The sequence below is a fragment of the Myotis brandtii genome, unplaced genomic scaffold, assembly GCF_000412655.1.
Source record: "Myotis brandtii unplaced genomic scaffold, ASM41265v1 scaffold321, whole genome shotgun sequence".
NCBI classification, from domain to species: domain Eukaryota; kingdom Metazoa; phylum Chordata; class Mammalia; order Chiroptera; family Vespertilionidae; genus Myotis; species Myotis brandtii.
Genome location: NW_005362314.1, coordinates 438211 through 453591, shown reverse-complemented (window position 1 = coordinate 453591; position 15381 = coordinate 438211). Strand labels below are relative to the sequence as shown.

Sequence of the window (15381 nt, the reverse complement as noted above, 5' to 3'; positions counted from 1 at the left end):
TGTAGTTTCTTTACTTTATTATAGCATTCCAAAACAACTTTCGAAATGGTAGTGAAAATAGTGTGTTAAAGCTTTATCAACATTTTGAATAAACTTTTTACATTTCACATCCATTCAGGTTTCCCTTATTTTTTTGTAACAGGTATGAAGGTGACAGCTTTGAGACAGGCGCAGCATCTTGTTACACAACCTTTCTAAAGAAATATCCAAGTTGGGTCTGTGTTTAAAATGTCCCATTTACAAGACAAACTCCCAAAGTAAACAAAAACTGTTGCAAATATAGAAGCAGTCACGACCTCAGGTACAGTTGAGGCAGCTTTTCTCCATTGAGTTCAGGAGAATGGGCTGCACACGGCATGTATCCTGCAATAGCTGTGGGTGAGTTGGCACAGTGGCCATAGTTTTTCTGGAAGTTATTCTTACATCTGGACAGATACAGTAATTTAATGACACTTGAGAGATACTGAGGACCATGTAAATAAGCCAATAAATACATCCCAATCCAATTTATCCTGAGCCAAACCCACAAGGCACCCATAGCTACTCTCATGTCAGCCCGCATAGAAGTGTTTCAGAGGGGAAGGTAGAGTGAAAATAGAAGTGATCTTAATTGATTATGTTTAAAATATCTTACCTTCGAATTTATGAAAATATACAACCATGTGAACATATTGTGAGGCCCCTCCCAGGACCTTGAAAGGGGCCCAGGCAAGTGAGGTGCCCCAAAGCTTATCACAAGCTTCACTGTAAATCCAGCTCTGTTCCCCTCAACCCTTCTGTGGGCTCTCCTGCTGCAGAATGAAGATTAAACCCTGGGCCACAGGTAAAGGCTCTGCATGACTTGCTCTACCTCCCACCACCAGGCCAGGCACTGGCAGACTGCCATTTCTTTTCTCCCTCCCTCTGAGTGCCTTTCCTCAGGAGACATCCTGAGCTCCACTTCCTTCCCCCACCCTTGCTGAAGTGGATGCTGTGATGAGACCCTTGCACAGATCAAGGCTCTTTCTCCCCCAGCGGCCAAGTGTGTTGGTCGCTGGTGGATGGTAGTTGAATCATCACTCTTCTGGACATGCCCTCAGTCAGAGGGCTGCCTAGCCCAGGGTCATGTCCCTTTCCTGGGGACAGTCATAGCCAATGACTCATCAAGTTTGGGAACAACTCTGAAAGGCCAGCCCAGCCCAGCCCAGCCCAGGGCTCCTGGTGTCAGCTGAGCCCCATGTTATGACCACATGGCTGTTCAATGTCTCACTCTCCTGCAGGTGTTGATCCACATTGTCCCCAGGAAAGTCCCTGCCTGTGGATCTCTGTCTCAGAGTCAATTTCCAGGAGAGCTGTGCTACCTTCTCCATGCCTAAGTCATCCCCAGGCATCCCTCCCGGTTCTTATCTCTCAGGCAGGCCCTTCCTTGACTCCCTACTTTTGAGCACATGTCTGCATGGAGGCCATCTCTCCTCTTCCTTCCTGACACAGTAGCACTTCCAAGCCTGCCTGACAGGTTGAGCCCATTGAAGGCCCTGCAGAAGCTGCCACTCTCTGGGTTCTCCACCCCAGGCTCCAGATAAGTGCTCAAGGGCTCCATCTGGGCACATGGCCAGCAAGCATAGTCACAGACAATCTGGGGTCAGGCAGACTTGACTGCAGGCCACCAGTGATGCTGGACATGTTCTTCCTGTGCATTGGGGACCTCATCGCTCACTCCAAAGTGCCCCTCACTCAACCATGGAAGGGAAGGGAAGACCCCACAGAAATGCTGGCTGGTGTCCTCCTCAGCTGAGGGAGCAGGGTGAAGCTGGCAGGCAAGAAAGAGAGGCCAGGTAAGGAAAGGCTGTGAACTGAATATTTGTATCATCCCATAATGCATATGTTGAAGACTGATCCCCACTGAGATGATATTAGAATGTGGGCCTTTGGAAGGTGATTCATTCATGAGGGTGAAGCCCTCAGGAATGACATTAATGCGTTTATAATAAGACATGAGAGAGATGCCTTTTCTTTCCAAAATGTGAGAAGACAGAGAGACAATGGCAGCCTGCAACCCTCACCAGAACCTGACAATGTGGGCACCCTGATGTCAGGCTTCAAGCCTCCAGAACTGTGAGGAGATATGTGTTGTTTTAAACCCCAGCATTTTTGTTAGAATAGCCCAAGCCAACGCAGACGAAGTGAGGGAGTACTCCTGGTACCTCTGAAGGCTATGACTGTGGTTGGGCCTCTAAGTTACTGGGGGCCATGGGAATCAAAGGCCAAGACAATGGAAGAGGCTACACAGTGGTCCCCTTGTTCCCACTGGACAAATTGGTGCCAGTATGTAAATGGGGAACTGGGCCCCACAAAACTCAGGATACCACCCAGTCCCATAGTTCAATGGACCAGCTCCCTGTAGACCTGGGTCCAAATGACCAGAGGCAATGCAGGTGCATCAAGCAGAAAATGACAACTCAGCAAAAGTTGAGAAAGAAAGGAAAACACCATGACTCCACCACACAGAACCTGCTCCTCTACACTTTTGGTTTATTTCCTCCTGGACGACTATGAGTACTAAACAGAGAGAAGTTACCCTGAATGAACATGCTTCTACTTTGATACCTCGGTGCTATTATGGGAGAAACAGTTCAATGTTATTAAAAGGCTATATAACATGTTTAAATGCTTACAAATATTTCATCCAGTAGAGATAGTTAAATATTTAAAAGCACAATTTTATGTGTCCTGAGTGAATTTGGAGCTTATCACAGAACCCCGGGACAACCTGACTGGGCTGTGTCATGGGCTAGGTCAGTGGTCAGCAAACTGCGGCTCAGCAAACCGTGGCTCGGAGCCACAGGCGGCTCTTTGACCCCTTCAGTGTGACTCTTCCACAAAATACCGACTTCTGCGCATGGGTCACGAAGTTTCAATCGCACTGTACGTGCGCGCCCCCACATGGTATTTTGTGGAAGAGCCACACTGAAGGGGCCAAAGAGCCGCATGTGGCTCGTGAGCTGTGGTTTGCTGACCACGGTTCTAGGTACTCCGGACAGCGCTGACATACCTAGCAGGCCAGGAACACTGCCTGGTGGGTCTGGAAGCCTGAATGGCAGGCTTTCTGTTTCAGGAAGGGAATATTTAGCATTTCTGAACTGTTGAGGCCCTGGGTCTCCATTCTCCATCCATCAGCATGTCCCCAGTGGATACCATGTGCCAGGAGCTTGGGATGTGAGGATAAGCAAGTTGGGCACTTAGCTGACTCGCCCTAGGAAAGAATGGCACCAGGTCACACGGCGAGGAAGGAGGGACCCAGGGCTTGAACTCTGGGTATCCCTGGCACTATGCCTGTCTGCCAATTCTCAGGTATACAGGAAACATAAGCACAACACAGGAGCATCATGAGGACTTTGCATCAGGCATGTATCTCTGAAACAGTCCTCAGAAGTTCGTGAAAATTAGGGTGGCTGATGCTTCCCCAGGGTGCTTTATGTGGACACAAGAGCACATAGAGGAAGGACCCTTTCCTGCCGAGACACACTGAGGCAGAAGCACCTGGCTGGGCCTGCCTTCCTCCTGTTGCCTTGACCCTGGCTCTGGCAGGGAGGGCAAGATGAAGCCACCAGCCTGGCCTGCAGGGCATATCCACCTGGGAGGACCCTTTGTACTTTGGCCTGGCCTTGCCTCCACGGTACATGCATATAGGCTTCATGGCTGAAAGCCAAGCCCATCAGAGAGCAGATCTGAGCCAGGTCTCCAGTACACTGGACAGGGCAGCACACCAAGCAGGCACAGGAAACACTTAGGTCAGTTAGTCCTTCCCTCTCTCCCACAATCACCCAACCTTCCTGGGAGCCACATGTGTTAATCATGCCTTTTATTTTCTGGACTAGAAGCCCATTGCAGGAGGATTCCTGCAAGAACAGGGCTTCCTTGGGCCGATCACACCGCCAAGCCCTGCTGTCCAGGGCCGCTCACGGGGGTCCCGGCTGGGGGCGGGGCTTAGGCGGCACACGGGGGCCCGGATGGCGTCTCGCACTGGCCCGCCCTGCCTGCAGTATGCAAATTAGCCACCATCTTTGTTGGCGGTTAATTTGCATATCACGCTGATTAGCCAATGGGAGGCGTAGCAAAGGTACGGTCAATTACCATGTTTGTCTATTATTAGATAGGATTCTGATACTGTGACATCTGGGGCCTTGCTGATTCTGGAGGGGCTGCCCCTCCCGGGGTTGGCTAGTTCCTAGAGATAGTGAACTACTAACCTGAGAACATGCCTTCATATGCAAACCACCTAATCCAGAGCTCCCAACCCAACCACCTCCTCTGCAGGCTCTCACACTCTGGACCACTTGTCCTTATCACCCAAAGACAAGTGCCAGAGGGCTACAGGCAGCTTCTATGCCCCAATGCCCATTGACATGTTCACACTAGCCAATCCCTAAGCCTGCTTACCCAAATTCAGTGTCCACTGTTTCTTCCTGTGGAAACCACAGTTCCCATGTCCCTCTGCTTCCTGATCCACTCTGCTGCTTTCTGGTGTCTTCCCCCTCTTCCCTGTGGCACGCTAGGGGATGGGGGTGGGACACTCCTTTTGAGATCTGTGAGGAAAAAACTCCCTTTTCAATAACAATCATCTCCTGCTGGCTTTACTCTATCTGAAGTTTTCAATTAATATACTAACTTTCAAATACCATGCTCCCCTTATTTGCCATGCTCCCCTCAGCACAGTCCACTAAACACACGCTCTCTGCCTGGAGTGCTGCTCCCACTTCTCTATACCCTTGGGCTTCAGCGGGGGTCACTGACTGAGTGTCTCCCTGAGCTCCCTGACAGGCCACTCCTCATCCCTGTCTTCACTATCATGTCACCACTGCTTCTTCACATTCATGGCCGATGCCCACAGACAACGGGTACCATGGAGGTGGAGCAGGCCTGATACATGGAATGAATGAGCGAATGAATTAATAAATGGATGGGTGCATGATCGGGTTTGGAGAGGGACGCGGGGAGTTGGCCAGCCAGGGAGGGACCACGGGAGGGCTCCAGGGCATGTCCAGCCTGTATTTCTCAGTGTCAATTGGCTGGATCTCAGCAGCAAGGTAACCTACTGGTTGGAGTGTCTGCCCCCTGGTGGTCAGTACACATCATAGCGAGCGGTTGAGCTGCCTTAGCATATCATTAGCATATTATGCTTTGATTGGTTGAACGGCCCACTGGCCTACTGGACACTTAGCATATTAGGCTTTTATTATATAGGATATTCCACCTCCAACTTCTAAGAATTCATTAAGTCTGGGGGCACAGCCAAATCACCTGGGCATCTCTTAAAAATACCTTGTGTGAAGACATGTACATTATTTATATGCCCTCCTGCTGATGGTATCTGGGTTGGTTCCAGTTTGGGGCTATTGTGAATAGTACTGCTGGGAATATTCTTGCACATGCCTTAGGTCAGTGATGGCGAACCTTTTGAGCTCGGCGTGTCAGCATTTTGAAAAACCCTAACTTAACTCTGGTGCCGTGTCACATATAGAAATTTTTTGATATTTGCAACCATAGTAAAACAAAGATTTATATTTTTGATATTTATTTTAAATATTTAAATGCCATTTAACAAAGAAAAATCAACCAAAAAAATGAGTTTGCGTGTCACCTCTGACACGCGTGTCATAGGTTCGCCATCACTGTCCTAGGTCTTCAAACAAAATATGCTTGTGAATGTTCACAGCAGCACATTCAAAAATGCCAGAAGGTGGAGTCAACTTAAATGCTCACTGATGGACAAACAGATCCACAGAATGTGGTCCATTTAGACAGTGGGACATTACACAGCCACAAAAAGGTATGAAGCACTGACACAGGCCACAACATGGAACCTTGGAGACGTTATGCTGAGTGAAAGATGACAGATATACTAGTAAAAGGTCACATAATATATGATTCCAGTTATAAGAAATTCCAGAATAGGCAAATACACAGAGACTGAGAGTATATCAGTGGTTGCCAGGGGCTGGAGAGAGGAAGGGAATGGAGACTCAATGCTTAATGGGGTCTTCTTTTGGGGTGGTGAAAAAGTTCTGGAACTATAAAGTAGTGATGTAACTAAACATCTCTGAATTGTATACTTTAAAGTGGTTAAAATAGCACGTTTTATGTTACTTAGATTTCACCATAATTTAAAAAATAGCAAAAACAGTTCCCGATCCTTATTGCAAACCAAAACCTGAAGAGGGGTAGACCTGGGAATCTGTAGATTTAAGAAGCTCCACCACAAACAAAATAAAATTAAGCAGAATTTAAGACCCACCTGGAAGAACCTCAGGCTCAGCCTATCTGGGGACTTTTCAGGCCTGGGTTGGGGGAACCTGCATTGGAGTCCACGACCCTCCCACCCAGAGTAGGTATACACAGCTTCAGTGGGTTGAGCCCTGGGGGGCTGTGACCCAGGTTTAGGCACATCTGCAAAAGCCAGCCCCGTTGCAAGTGACTGGCTGAGAGGTAGGTATGAGACTTCATCGGAGCTGATGAGAATTAGGCTGTGAGTTAGGAGACAAAGTACTGGGAGAGAAAAGCCTGTTTTTCTGGCAATTTGCTGGAGGTGAGAAGTGGGCCTGGGAGGATGGCAGGTGATGGTGGGTGACTACTGAGCAACCTCAAGGGACAAGTTGGCCCTCTAAGGGGCAAACACCAAATTCTAGAGTCTAAGCCTGAAGCTAGGCCTGGGGAACCAGCAGCCACCTGACTCCAATGTTGGCCTCAAGGTGAAGTGACCCAGTCACGCACAGTGTGCAGGGGGGACTGAGTCTGCTGGAATCCCCCAACTGCTCCTCAGAGGAGGGAGTTCTCTAGGCAGAGGGTTGAAGCACAGACAGGTGCTCTGAGACATCAGGTTTGCTCTGAAAATAAAAAACAGTGTGTGGGAAGCACAAGGGCAGAAGCTTGGAGAGTGAGTCATGTGGGGATTATTAGAAAGGAGGCAGGAAAAGCCCCCATCTCCACCCCAAGGGCTCTGAAGGGACTGTCCCTGGATATCTGAGCGTGTCATGGGGTCTGCCGTCTGCCCTGACTCACCTTGCCAGGTGCACACATGGTCCCATCCAGTGGGGGGCCCTTCTTGGTCTTGCAAAAGTAGGGATTGTCAGGGTGGCTGCACCACAGCTGCTTGCAGGGATCGAAGGTCCGGAACTGGAAGAGAACACCAGCCACTGGTCAGGGTGCTTCCCACTGTGGGGACCCTATTCCCCAGAGACCTCTTGGACAGCTATGCAACTGGCACAGCTTGACTGCCTGTGATAGGCTTGTGTGGCCAGCGGGTGCCCTGAATTCCATGTGATTCTGAGGCCATGATAATCTCGAGAGTACAGCTGCTAATTCAAGTCTCTGTGGGATACTGTCCTCCCCAGCCTTCAACCCTTGTTGGCTGCAGCCCCCTTGGAGCCTGGACAGACTGGGGAGCCAGTGAGCCTGGCGTGAGGGCTGGGTGGGCATCTCTCTGGCCCAGGAGCTGTCACTACAGGGCCCTAAGGGCACCCCCTGTTCCCCTGCTATGAACACTCCACCTCTTGAATTTCTCCTGAAGCCCTCTCCTCTGTTCCTGTCTTTGCTCCAGCCTTGTCCTCTGGATCTCTTTCCTGATCTTTCTGCTTCCTATCCTGATAGCCCTTCCTCCAGGACATCCCTGAGGGATACAGCTGAAACTCAGACCTAGCCATGCTCTCCCTCTTCAAACTTTTACAGAGCTCCCCATTGCCCACCACCTTCCTTAGGCCAACATGCAAGAGGTTAGACAGCCTCATCAGTACCCAGATCCACCACCTGCTCACTGTGTGGCCTTAGGCAGTTTACCTAACTTCTCCGGGCCTCAATTTCCTCATCTGTAAAGTGGAATACTTTGCTTACTTCCTACATGGAGGTGGGATGAGCATTGAGTCAGACACTAATATATACACCACTGCTCTTGCCATACTGTCTCAAACCTGGTGGGCCTCGATCAGTAGATACACTCAATTTTGATGACCTGTGTTGATGCTAATGGCTTTGTCTTGGCATTCAACCCTGGGGAACAATTGGTTGCTCTTCAGCATGCTATGTTCCTGCACCTTTAGGCCTTTGCACATGTGATTTCTGCCTTCTGGAATGCCCTGTCCTCCCATTCAACCTTTACACCTTGCTTCTTCTTAGGGAAGTCCTCTTGAATTCTGCAGACCACACAGGGGCCACACCATGCCCCCACCATCCCTTGATGCTCCCCAGGTTACAGCCCTTGTCAGCTGTGTGCTCCCTGCCCAGGACCAAGTCTAGATGGGCAGGGTGGGCACTGTGTGTGACTGGGTGCAGAGGGAGATGTTGCCCCCAGGGTGCCGGCTCCGACACTCACCGCGGTGCACATCATGTAGCCCAGGCCGAAGTCGAAGCGGCACTGCTCGTTCATGGAGTAGTGCAGCCCAGGAAGCTGGGGCAGCGCCGGCCAGTCGTGGGCGAAGGGGTCATCCCGCAGGCAGTCATAGGAGCTGTGAGGGGACACGTGGGCACTGCAAGCTGCCTTCAGCCGGACTGGCCATCCAGTCTGTGGGGCTGCTGAGGCCCCTTCTGGAGCTGTGATGATGGGCCTGTCTGCACACCCCAGCTCTCAGCTGGGCTGCCTCAGTTTCCCTGCTGCATCTCTGTTTCTTTGTGTGAACTACCCAGGACCTGATTTGCCCAGATCCCAAGTGTCCTTTAAAGGTGCTCCCCAACAGTGGGATCCCCCACACTGACCTGAACTGCTCTTTCCCTCTCACCTCCCCTGTACCTCAAATTGGAGGACCCAAGGTCTGGGGGTTTGCATTGGGCCCAGGAACACTGGGACACGCACCCCAGGGTTTCAGGTTGTCCTTGGGGGACACGGGTGGTACTCACTGCAGGTAGCGGCTCAGCTCTTGCTGGCTGCAGCGGGACCAGTGGAAGCGGTGGAAGGCTGCCTGCACCAGGGGTGCCATGATGCTGCCCAGCCGTACCTCGTCGCCACAGCGGTTGCCCTGCCCATCGTGTTCCATGCCTAGCCTGTCCAGGGAGCCAAGGCAGCCTCATTGGACCCTCACCTGGCTGCACTAACCTGTCAGCTCTACCCCTCCCAAATGCTGGGAGGGCCCCCCAACCTCCCTCCACTGGGCCCTCCTGGACCTTGGCTGTTTTGGTCTGCCCTAAGCCAGGTGATACCAAGTTTCCATTGGTAGAATCTGAAAGGCAGGGGCACACTGGGGAGATGGCATCCAGCAGCATGCCCCTCAGTGTCCTGTCCCCAAGGCAGGGGGCTGTGACATGAGATCGCAGTGGAGCCCAGCTCTCCGGGTATCTTCTTGGCACACTCCCCACACAGGCCCGGCAGCCCTGTGGCACTTCCCATCAGTATCTGTCCAGCCTGGAGATTTAGGTGGTGCCTGGGGCATGTTCCAGGGCCTGCCTCCCTCAAAGCCTCAGTTATTCATCTGTAAAGTGGGGTAATCCAGGGAAGATCCCCAGCACCCACTCAGCTCTTTCTTTGTTATGTTTCCTTAATAGAAAGTGAACATTGGGTCTGCCCTATGCAGTGCTGGGAGGACAGGCCATCATATCTTTTTCATATGGGGCTGTGCCTCTCAGGGTTCAGAGAAGTGGGGTCCCTCAAACCCCAACCTTCCCCAGATAACCAGGACTGTGAGGCCACTTACACGTGGCCGGTCTCGTGGGCTACCACAAACGCCGAGGAGAAGCCGTCCTCATGGTTCAGGGTGCAACTGCGAACGGGGTGGCACATCCCGGTGACAGGAGCATAGCCTGGGAGGAGACAAAGGGTGGCTCCAGCTCCCAGTGACCTCACCATCCCCAAATGAGCAGAGTTGACTGCTCCAGGCTGGCACAGCTCAGAAGACTCTCACCCCAGGCAGCAGGCCTCAGTTCTGCCCCTCAGTTCCCCAAGCCCAGATCTCACCTGGGAGAACTTTCTGCCACCTGGGCACCCTCCCACTTGCCATTCTCTTGCACACAACCTCCCACCTTCCAACTTTGCTGGGTGACCCATAAGACCCCAGCTAGACCTACTTCCATAAGACACGGAGGGCTGCAGCGAGGGTGGTCCTCAAAGCTGCTCAGAGGCAGAGCCAGGCAATGAATACTAATATGCCACCCTGCCCTGCTGGCCACAGAGGGGATGAGCCAAGTAGACTGAGGGCACACAGCTATAACTCAGCTAACTCTGAGCTTTGGCTGAGAAGATTCTGAGCCACATTCCTACCAAAGGGTCCCCTCCATCAGGAGTCTAAGGGAAAGGTGCACCCAGAAATGGAAGGCAGAGAGTGGGAGGGGTGGTGGTAGCAGGGCACATCCCCCCTGACATTGATGCACAGTGACCCTCCAGCCACCCCACCCAGTCAAACGGCTTTGAAAGACACTGAATTCACAGATAACAGGGAGGAGATGCAGTGCATTTTGCCAGTCCATTGACACTGTGTGGCCCTGTGGAGACCCACAGAAAGCAAGGCAGGGCTGAGGAACAAGGAGGGTGGGAAAGCCTACGGAGGAGGACTGAGCCCTGCTGGGTTGAGCCTAGTCACTGGGTTTCTTCAGAAGTCCCAGGGAAGCCTCCAGAACCAACTGCACAACCACTGACAGGGAGGAGGTGGGTGGGACGCCCTACCCCATCTAAAACAGCAAAACCAGAAAATGGGGCCTGCCATTTGGCCCTGGGCAAGATAAAGAAGTGCATACAGAGCTGCCTATGCCAAGTGGGGTCTCTGCTATGATACCTGGGGGGTTTGAGAGGCCCACAAAGCCAGGGGCCCCAGCTCTAGGAGCCCTGATCTAGTCTCACTCCCCTCAACCCCCATGGGGAGATACCAGGACAATTTGTCCAAAGAGAAAAGTTGAGAAGAAGGGAAGAAAGTGTGATTTTAAACTTGTCTGTACAAGTACAGAAATCTTTTTCACTTGGAATAAACAAGAAAATCTGTATCTTCAAGTATTTTTTGCTCTGTGGATTTTGAGATAATTGTTCTTGAATCAGGATGCCAGAGCAAAACTTGGGAGATCTTCCCTCTGTCCTTTGTATACAAACCTTGCCTATGAATGTGCCTTGTGCAAGTATTTCTCACTCACCTTGCTTAGCATTATGTGAGCCTTTATGATCTGAAGATTTGAAAAAGTATCTTTATCTTTATATTCTTCCCTTTTATTTAGCTGCTGTTCTCTCTTTCTGGAAATCTTAGATACATATTGGACCTCCTGAATTGTCTATATCTCCTAACTTTTCTCTCATATTTTAATATTTTTGGATGCCTTTGACTTTTTACTTCAGCTTTTGAATTTTCTATTTTACCCATCATATCTTTAATTTCATAAAAACTCTTCTTCATTTTCTAATTCTTCTTAGCAACCTGTTCTGGGTTTATGGGCATATTTTTCTAAACATTCTTGGAATATTACTTTTTAAAAAGTTCTTTTTCATTTTCTAAATTATCTGTTTCCTCTGGAGTCAGTTTTCTGATTTTGTTTTTCAATATGGTCCATTTTTTTTAATGTCTAATAATCCTTAGCTGTCCTTTCACATTTTTACTTATTTATTTATTTATTTATTTATTTATTTATTTATTGGTTTTTTTTTACTAATTTTATTGTATGATAATTTTTAAAACAAATTCTGTGCATACAGAATCTCTTCTGGGGGGTGGTGGGGTTCTGGCTTCAGATGTTTATGGCTTCCCATAGGGGGTGAAGGGAAGAGAAGGAAAAAGTTTGCTTTGTAAAGACCAGCCTGCTTACAAGTCCTTCATGTGCTTCTCAGATGTCATTCAGACAAACTGACCCTCCACTTCCTTTAGTCACTCCAATCTGTTGATCCTTTCACATATTTATTTTATTTTTAAAATATATTTTTATTGATTTCAGAAAGAAAGGGAGAAGGAGATCAAGCCCCCAGGAATCTAACTGTGACCTCCTGGTTCATACTCAACCACTGAGCAACACCAGCTGGGCTCCTTTCACTTTTTTTTTATCTTCATCCAAGGATATTTTTTCTATTGATTTTTAGAGAGAGTGGAAGAGAAAGGGAGAGACAGAGAGAAACATTGATGTGAGAGAGAGACATCAGTTGGTAGCCTCCTGCATGCCTCCTACCAGGGCCAGGATACTGCAACCGAGGTATGTGCCCTTGACTGGAATTGAACCCAGGACCCTTCAGTCCACAGGCCAACACTCTATCCACTGAACTAAACCAGCTAGGGCTTCTTTCATATTTTTAAATGAAGGATGAGGTCACTTAATATAAAAGCTTCCTCTCCTATGGGACAGTTTCCTCTCCTGTGGAACAGCTCTGCTTCCCATTAGCGCTCTTGCCTGGATGACAAGACTGACAGAGTGCTCTATTAGTCAGCTGTAGACCTTGAAGGGGTGAGAGCAACCCCTTGATCTGTGCTCAATGGGCTGGAGTCACATTCCCTGTTCCCACCTGCGTCCCATTGTGGTGCTGAAAGGGAGCCACTCTAGTGTCAGAGATAATTTATTAACAGAAATGAATCTTAGCCCGACCAGCATCACTGGAGAAGTCTCCCTAGTAATGCAAATATGGGCAAGTGGTCAGCACAGAGAGTGGAATGAGAAGCAGAGAAGTGCATGTAATAATTCAGGGAAGAAAGTGGTGAGAGGAATAAGTATAAATATGCTTGTGTTTATGAGAAGGATTACTGGAATGATCAACCAGAAACTAATAAAAATGACTATCCATAGAGGATGAGGTGGATGAAATGAGTCCACTCCTCTGAATAATCATCCTATATAATAAAAGCCTAATATGCTAAGTGTCTGGTCGACTGGTCGGTCATTCAACCAATCAAAGTGTAATATGCTAGTGATATGCTAAGGCCGCTCAACCACTTGCTATGATGTGCACTGACCACCAGGGGCCAGACAGTCGACCGGTTGAGCAGTCGCTATGACATGCACTGACCACCAGGGAGCAGACTCTCTGACTGGTAGGTTAGCTTGCTGCTGGGGTCTGGCTGATCGGGACTGAGTGATATGGGCCTGGACATGCCCTGGAGCCCTCCCGCATCCCTCCCTGGCCCCGACCATGCTCCAGTGGCATCCCTTGACCTGGCCTGTGCCCTCTTGCAATCCGGGACCCCTTGGGGATGTTGGAGAGCCAGTTTTGACCTGATCCTGCAGGCCAGGACAAGGGACCCCACCTGTGCACAAATTTGTGCACTGGGCCTCTAATTTCTATATAGATTGCTCAAGTTCTTTCTTTTGAAGTGCAACAAATGTCCATAAAAATGCACAAGTAATAAGGATACAACTAGAGAATTATCACAGTGATCACACCCACATGGGCACCTACCTGGTCATGAAATAAAACTGTACTCACACTGCAGAAGCCCCTTCTTGGGAATCCCCTCCTTCCCTAACTTTTAATAACACAGATCAGTTTTGCCCACTTACAAAGCTGAAGTAAATGGAATCCTAAGTATATATTCTTCTCTGTCAAGCTTTTCACTCAGCATTCCATGTGTGAGATTCATCTCCAGTGTGGTATGTACCTGTAGTTCTGATTACTGTGTGAATACATCTTCATCTGCTTCCTGTTGATGGATTTAAGTAACTCCGTGTTTAAGAGTTATTGTAAGTAATGCTGCCCTGAATGTTCCTGCATCATCTTTCGGTGCACACGTGTTTGCACTTCTGGTGGGAGCATATCTGGGAGTGTCACTGCAGGGTGGGTTTTTGTTCAGCTTTAAACAATACTGCTGAACAGTTTTCCAAAGTAGCTGCACCAATTTATATTCCTACCAGAGGAGTATGAAAATGCATATCCCCATCCTCAGCAAGATGAAAGATTTTCAGTCTTTTTTTATTTTAGCCATTCTATTAGGCGTGTTCTGGATTTTGGTTGTGGTTTTGATTGAATTTCCCTAATGTCAACTGAGGCTGAACATCTTTTCATATATTTATGAATCATTCATGTTTTGTTAAGAGCCTGAGAAAGTCTCTTGCCAATGTTCCACTAGGTTGTTTGATTATTATTATCATTGACATTGTCTTATTGATTTGTCAGAGTTCATATATTTCAGATATAAGTTCTTTATTAGATACAGGATATGTATTATGAATATTTTCCCTCAATGGATTAATGATGTCATTTTTTAGTGCAGAGATTCATTTGTATTTTATTTATTTATTTATTTATTTATTTATTTATTACTTTTATTTATTTATTTAATTTTTATTTAATTTTTATTCTTGAGCGCACACATGGACTGGAATTCATACATTCCATTCATAACTTTCTTGCCAGCAGGAGAAGGGAGGACAAAGCCAGAGAGTTAGTGACTAAAGGCGAAGAAGAAAGAGAGTCTGCTTGTAGCTGTGACTGTGATCTTCCAATGGCCAGATGCATGAGCACATGAGCAATTCACCCAGTAGCCTGGTGTGGCTGTCTGCATAGGACTGGGGTGCTGCTAGAGCCTTGAGGTTGCTCCCTCTCACAGGAGACCTTTATGGTTGTGGCTGGAAAAGGTGCCATGGAGTGGTGAGAGTCAGAGACAGCCAGGGTATCTTTGGGCAACAGAAGCACCCCAAAGGTTGCTTGTGTAGTAGGTTTTTAATTTAAAAAAATTTTTTATTTATTATTTTTTTATTGTTTAAAGTATTACATATAGTATTACATATGTCTCTTTTCCCCCCCAATGACTTCCTCCCGGTCACCTCCACCCCCCAGCACATGCCTTCACCCCCTTCGTATCTGTGTCCATTGGTTATGCTTATATGCATGCATACAAGTACTTTGGTTGATCTCTAAACCCCCGCCCCCACCTTCCCACTGAAGTTTGAAAGTCTGTTCAATGCTTCTCTGTCTCTGTATCTATTTTTGTTCATCAGTTTATGATGTTCATTATATTCTGCAAATGAATGAGATCATGTGATATTTATCTTTCTCTGACTGGCTTATTTCGCTTAGCATAATGCTCTCCAGGTCCATCCATGCTGTTGGGAATGGTAAAAGTTCTTTCTTTTTTACAGCAGCATAGTATTCCACTGTGTAGATGTACCACATTTTTTTTTTTTAATACAAAGATGCAATTTTATTTTGCCAATCTAACACATATCAATAACTACTTGGTTTTTTATTTCATTATATATTTATTTTTATGTTTTTAGTTTTTCAATTAAATCTATATTGTTCAGATTATTAAAGTTGTCCCTCTTTTTCCCCCCCCATAGCTCCCCTCCACCCGGTTCCAAACCCACCCTCTGCCCTCACACCTCCCTCCCCCCCGTCCTCATCCATAGGTGTACGATTTTTTCCCAGTCTCTTCCCACACCCCCCACATCCCTTTCCCGCCAAGAATTGTCAGTCCACTCCCTTTCTATGCCCCCGATTCTATTATATTCACCAGTTTATTCTGT

At 48.2% G+C, this 15381-nt stretch overlaps 1 protein-coding gene across 1 annotated transcript in view; it reads right to left on the bottom strand.

The window, feature by feature from the left end:
• ADAMTS2 (ADAM metallopeptidase with thrombospondin type 1 motif, 2) overlaps positions 1-15381 on the bottom strand; it is a 284941-nt gene that overhangs the window by 71126 nt on the left and 198434 nt on the right. Inside the window, exons 7-10 of the mRNA XM_005870719.2 lie at positions 9657-9762; positions 8866-9009; positions 8345-8477; positions 7039-7152 (exon numbers count right to left, since the gene is read on the bottom strand). Of these exons, the coding sequence (XP_005870781.1) occupies positions 7039-7152; positions 8345-8477; positions 8866-9009; positions 9657-9762 (497 nt within the window). The remainder of the gene's footprint in view (positions 1-7038; positions 7153-8344; positions 8478-8865; positions 9010-9656; positions 9763-15381) is intronic.